This window comes from Uloborus diversus, chromosome 4, assembly GCF_026930045.1.
Source record: "Uloborus diversus isolate 005 chromosome 4, Udiv.v.3.1, whole genome shotgun sequence".
In the NCBI taxonomy this organism is placed as follows: Eukaryota; Metazoa; Arthropoda; class Arachnida; order Araneae; family Uloboridae; genus Uloborus; species Uloborus diversus.
The window spans coordinates 117512004-117516561 of NC_072734.1; the positions used below are offsets into that span (position 1 = coordinate 117512004).

The window sequence follows — 4558 nt, forward strand, 5'->3', positions numbered from 1 at the left end:
AAAATATAAAAAACTGGGATATTCTTTTATGCTAACCCCATACATTATGTAAATGTAATTGACTAAATTTATGTGAATTTTCCCAAAAAATATTAGAAAAAGCACCTCTTGAAAATACTCCGTATAATTTCTAACATAACTAAGTGAAATAAGATATGTGTAACCTGAAATTTCAGATCAAGTCACACATGTTACAACTGCTTACTTATATTTTCCATCAAATTCAAATAATTTTTTAGATAGATAAAAATATGACAAATTCTACCACTATATTGTAATTATTTTAAAATAAAAGTACAGCAGTTTGATGCACAATTCACAGGAAAAAAAAAGTTTTTTACAACTTGATAACAAATTTTAGTTGCCACACATGTTAATGAGTTTCATAAAATTTATAATTACTTATAAAAACTGAGAATAATTGTGCTATTGTTTTATATAAAAGGATTTTAAAAGATAACTAACCCATGTCTGATTTTTACTTCCTTTTACCAAAAAGGATTTATTGTATTCGCAAAAAAATTTTCACTGAAAAATCGGCATTAATTTCCATTTTGCTCACCCCCGAATGAATGCCGAGTTTTATTTTTCAACCTGATCACACGTGGATTTGTGCCTAGGAACGTACAGACACCCGAAATATCCATTTTGACGATCTCCAATTCAATTACAACGAGTTTTCTCATGACGTCTGTATGTACGTACGTATGTGTGTATGTCGCATAACTCAAGAACGGAATGCCCTAGAAAGTCGAAATTTGGTACTTTGACTCCTAGTGGGGTCTAGTTGGGCACCTTCCTTTTTGCTTGCATTTGGATGCTCCAAAGGGGGTCTTTTGCCCCTTTTTGGGGGGAAATCATTGTTAATTTCGATGTAAACTCTAAGTGATGTTGTAATTTGGCGGACACTTGGCGATATATCGCCAGTCTTCTGGTCAGCAAGTTTTGTTTTTTTAACTCTGGTTTTAATTTGGCCACTGTTGGTGATGTTTAGAGAGTAAACTATTGAATCACATTAAAACTGCCAATAATGAGAAAATGACATTAAATTGGAGTAAAAGGAAGTCATGTGATGCACACGTCAGATCGTTTGATGCTGAGCTAGTGAAAAAATACTTTGAAAAGAAAAATAGTGTCACACGCATCAGGGTGGAATCGCCCATAGAACATGATTTGATCTAATAGTTTTAAAGTATGAGTTTAATAAAAATAATTAACAAAACAAAATAATTTGATGAGGCAAATTTGTTTGTAATTTTATTGTTGAATATCAATACATATGAATCTCATCTTCTCTATTTCCAACAAAAACAAGCAAAATAAATTTTCTTTGTACAATAAATCCTCGTTATATTACCCTTGTCGGCAGACAACAAAATAGCACGATATAACCTAAGTCATAAAAAGTAAAGATTGAATTATCATGCAAGTGGAAGACGTGTGCACCTACAAAAAGATTATTTCACTGTCATAAAGACGATGTTCTTTATGAGAACAAAAGTAAACATTGCTAACGAATTGTAGTTTTAAAATTAAAAAATAAATAAAATACCTTTAATGTTTTAGGGTAGGACACAAATCGAAAGTTTCAGCTTGAATTGCAAGAAATTTGATGTAAGGAAAAAATACTAGTTTTTTTCATGAAAGAAATATTTTGTATGTGAAACATAAAATTTGATTTTCTGCAATGCCAAATGCAAAGCAACATTTTTAAAAAAAACTTAATTTCTCGGGAGACAAAGGAAACAAATGAGCGATATAACGAGGGATTACTGTATTAAATTCATGCAACCAAAAATCAAATAATTTCACACAATATTGTTTTTTGATGAAGAAAATCAAGTTCATCATAATTCACATGCCATCATGTGTGTATCCAAAAATGATAAATACTTAATAACATATGCGTCATACAACTGCATGCATGCGACTCAAGATACATAATTCACATCAAAAGACACATATTTGCTTGGAAAGTACAACCATTATCTACTCAGCCTAAGGAACAATGCATGACGGCATTCTTTTGAATCTGGAGGCAAATACTTTTCATAGAAATCATGGACAAATTCTTCGACTTTGAAGCCGAATTTCTCATAGAAGAACACAGCGGAACTTGTGGCAGACACATGTAAGGTGATATCTTTACCTAGACATGTTTGCATAAGATGATACAACATGAAAGTTGCTATGCCAGCCTTTCGCCATTCAGGATGGCAGAAAATAAAACTGATGTATGCTTCATTACACTTCACATCTGGATACATGAAAGCAAAGCCTATTATGACTTTCTTATAAAGTGCAACACAGCTAAAGTCTGGATACTGAAGACTCTCGGACATATCAATGCCTGGCCAAAAGAAATTGTGGCAGAGGGCATTGATGGCAGGGATATGTTGGGGTCGAACATAGCAGTAATCTATTGAGTTCTGTTCAGGCGGCTTTAAAACGCTGTTAAACTTTTTATGCGATAAAAGTTCTTCCAAGACTTGCAGTTTTAAGGGTTTTGTTTTGAAGTCCCTGAAGATAAAAGGTTGGAGGACTCGTTCTGTGTAGGGGCTAATAATGCAGTCTTGCTGTTCATCTTCAAGGCCCATAAGGCGGGTCACAAATGATGTGTGTTGCTGCATTTTACTGCGCCCCTTGCACAAAACAACTTGGTAGCGGTCCAATACTGTTTTCAAGTTAGGTGCGGATTTTTTCATGTCGTCAATCTTTACATAATCTGGAGGATCCATACCTCGAATCGCCCTCACTTCGGCATCAATATCGAAAACCGGGAGATTTCTTTCTCTTTTCAGTTTCCGGACGATTAATTTCCGGTACAACCTCCTCACATCCAATCTTTCTTTCATTGTCTTTGGGTAACTTTCTAATTTAAGCAATAACTGCTCCTCTTCATAAGGACACATAAGAGTGTATTTGGGGTCAGAGACTACAGTATCTTTCACTGGATTTTCATCTTTGGTGACAGCTTTCCTCTTACGGCTGGTATCAGGATGCTGGTTTTTTTTAACCATACCAATGGTTTTGCAAGAATTGCTGTTTTCTTCTTCACTCTCATAACCTTGAGGCGACTTTAAGCTTGTTTTGTCGCAGCTGATTTCAGACAGCACATCATCTAGTAGGCTGTTGAGCGTGTTTGAAGTCTGGAGAGGGTGTGGGAAATCAAAAGTACCTGCCATGTTTTCTAGATCAATTTCATCTTTCGGTTCTTCTTTGATCCACTGAGAGACAGCATCATCAGTAAAAGTAGGGGAAATAGCTCGTCCAGATTTTATTATAATTTTAGGAATTCCCTGTCTGGAAGAACCCTCACCAAATGATTCATAACTATCTGAAAATTCACTTTTAGGTACAATAAGTTTGATGCTATGATTTTTTGGAAAGATAAAATGTTTATCTTTTGATTTAGATTCACGCTTCTTCTTAGGCTTTGAGGGCTTAGGTGTATCCATCAAGCAGATTTTCTTTTCTTTCAAAGCAACTGCTGCTTCTACAACATTGGAATTCTTCTTCCTCGTCCCTTCTATGATTGGAGAAGAATCTATCATTTCGGCAGTTTTACGTTTACGACTGGGCTTAATATTTACAATGACAGAATCAAGTTCTTCCAAGGAAGGAAGCTGAGACGATTTTAGTGCCCACCAACCAGTTTCTTTTAAAAGTTCTACTCCTGACACAAAGAATCTATTCGCTCCAGTAGACAAACAGCCAGCAACTGTGCCATGCCAAGTTGCACTTTTCTTTCTATCAGTTCCAAACAACAACGTCCAATGTTTATCAATGAATCTGCAAATATGCTCACGCCATCGAAAATAACCACATTTCCCGCCACCTTGGAGTTGTAAATTATAAAGAGTCAGAATAATAACTAAAGTCCACTGAAGTTTCATACGCTTTACGATCTCAACACCATCAGGCGAGCAATTTGAACATGTAAACTTGAAATAAATATCTCCAATTAAATCAGAAGGTCGGCCAGATTTCAAACAAGCGGGGTGAAATCTTTTCTTACATGCTGAACATAGTAACATATGAGGATCATAAGCGGTAGTGGAGCAATAACATTCAAAACTAATGCTAGTTTGTTCTTGGGACTCCATTACTTCGAAAAACAATTATTCTTGTCTTAAAAAAAAGTCTAATAGCATTTTCAAATCATGCTTAACGCATTGAACGAAATCTTTGTTGACAGACAACAACAACAACAACAATTACACAATCAGCTTATACAGAATGCTGTTGCCAATCGACCTCGACGTCACTGAAGTTCTGCCATGTGGTTACCGGTGGATGCCACGTTTGGTGGTCCACCACTGGTGGACTCCAGCTCCTAGAGTCCCTAAAACTACGTTCGAAATTACGAAACATATGTACGTACATAAACTACGTTTTCATATAGGGACTCTACCAGCTCCCAGTGCATCCAGAATCAACCAACCGGCAGCACCGTTCAAATCAAACATCGGTGCATCCGGTTGCTCTGTACGAACATACCTTTTATAACCATGTTTATTTTTAAAGAATTCACTGTGATTGTAACGTTTAAACCACA

General features: G+C 35.7%; 1 protein-coding gene across 1 annotated transcript; it reads right to left on the reverse strand.

The window, feature by feature from the left end:
- Window positions 1-1244: 1244 nt before the first annotated feature.
- LOC129220297 (cysteine-rich protein 2-binding protein-like) lies at window positions 1245-4200 on the reverse strand. The gene has a single exon (XM_054854695.1). The coding sequence runs from the start codon at window positions 4104-4106 to the stop codon at window positions 1986-1988; it is 2121 nt and encodes a 706-aa protein (XP_054710670.1). The 5' UTR covers window positions 4107-4200; the 3' UTR covers window positions 1245-1985.
- Window positions 4201-4558: the final 358 nt, after the last annotated feature.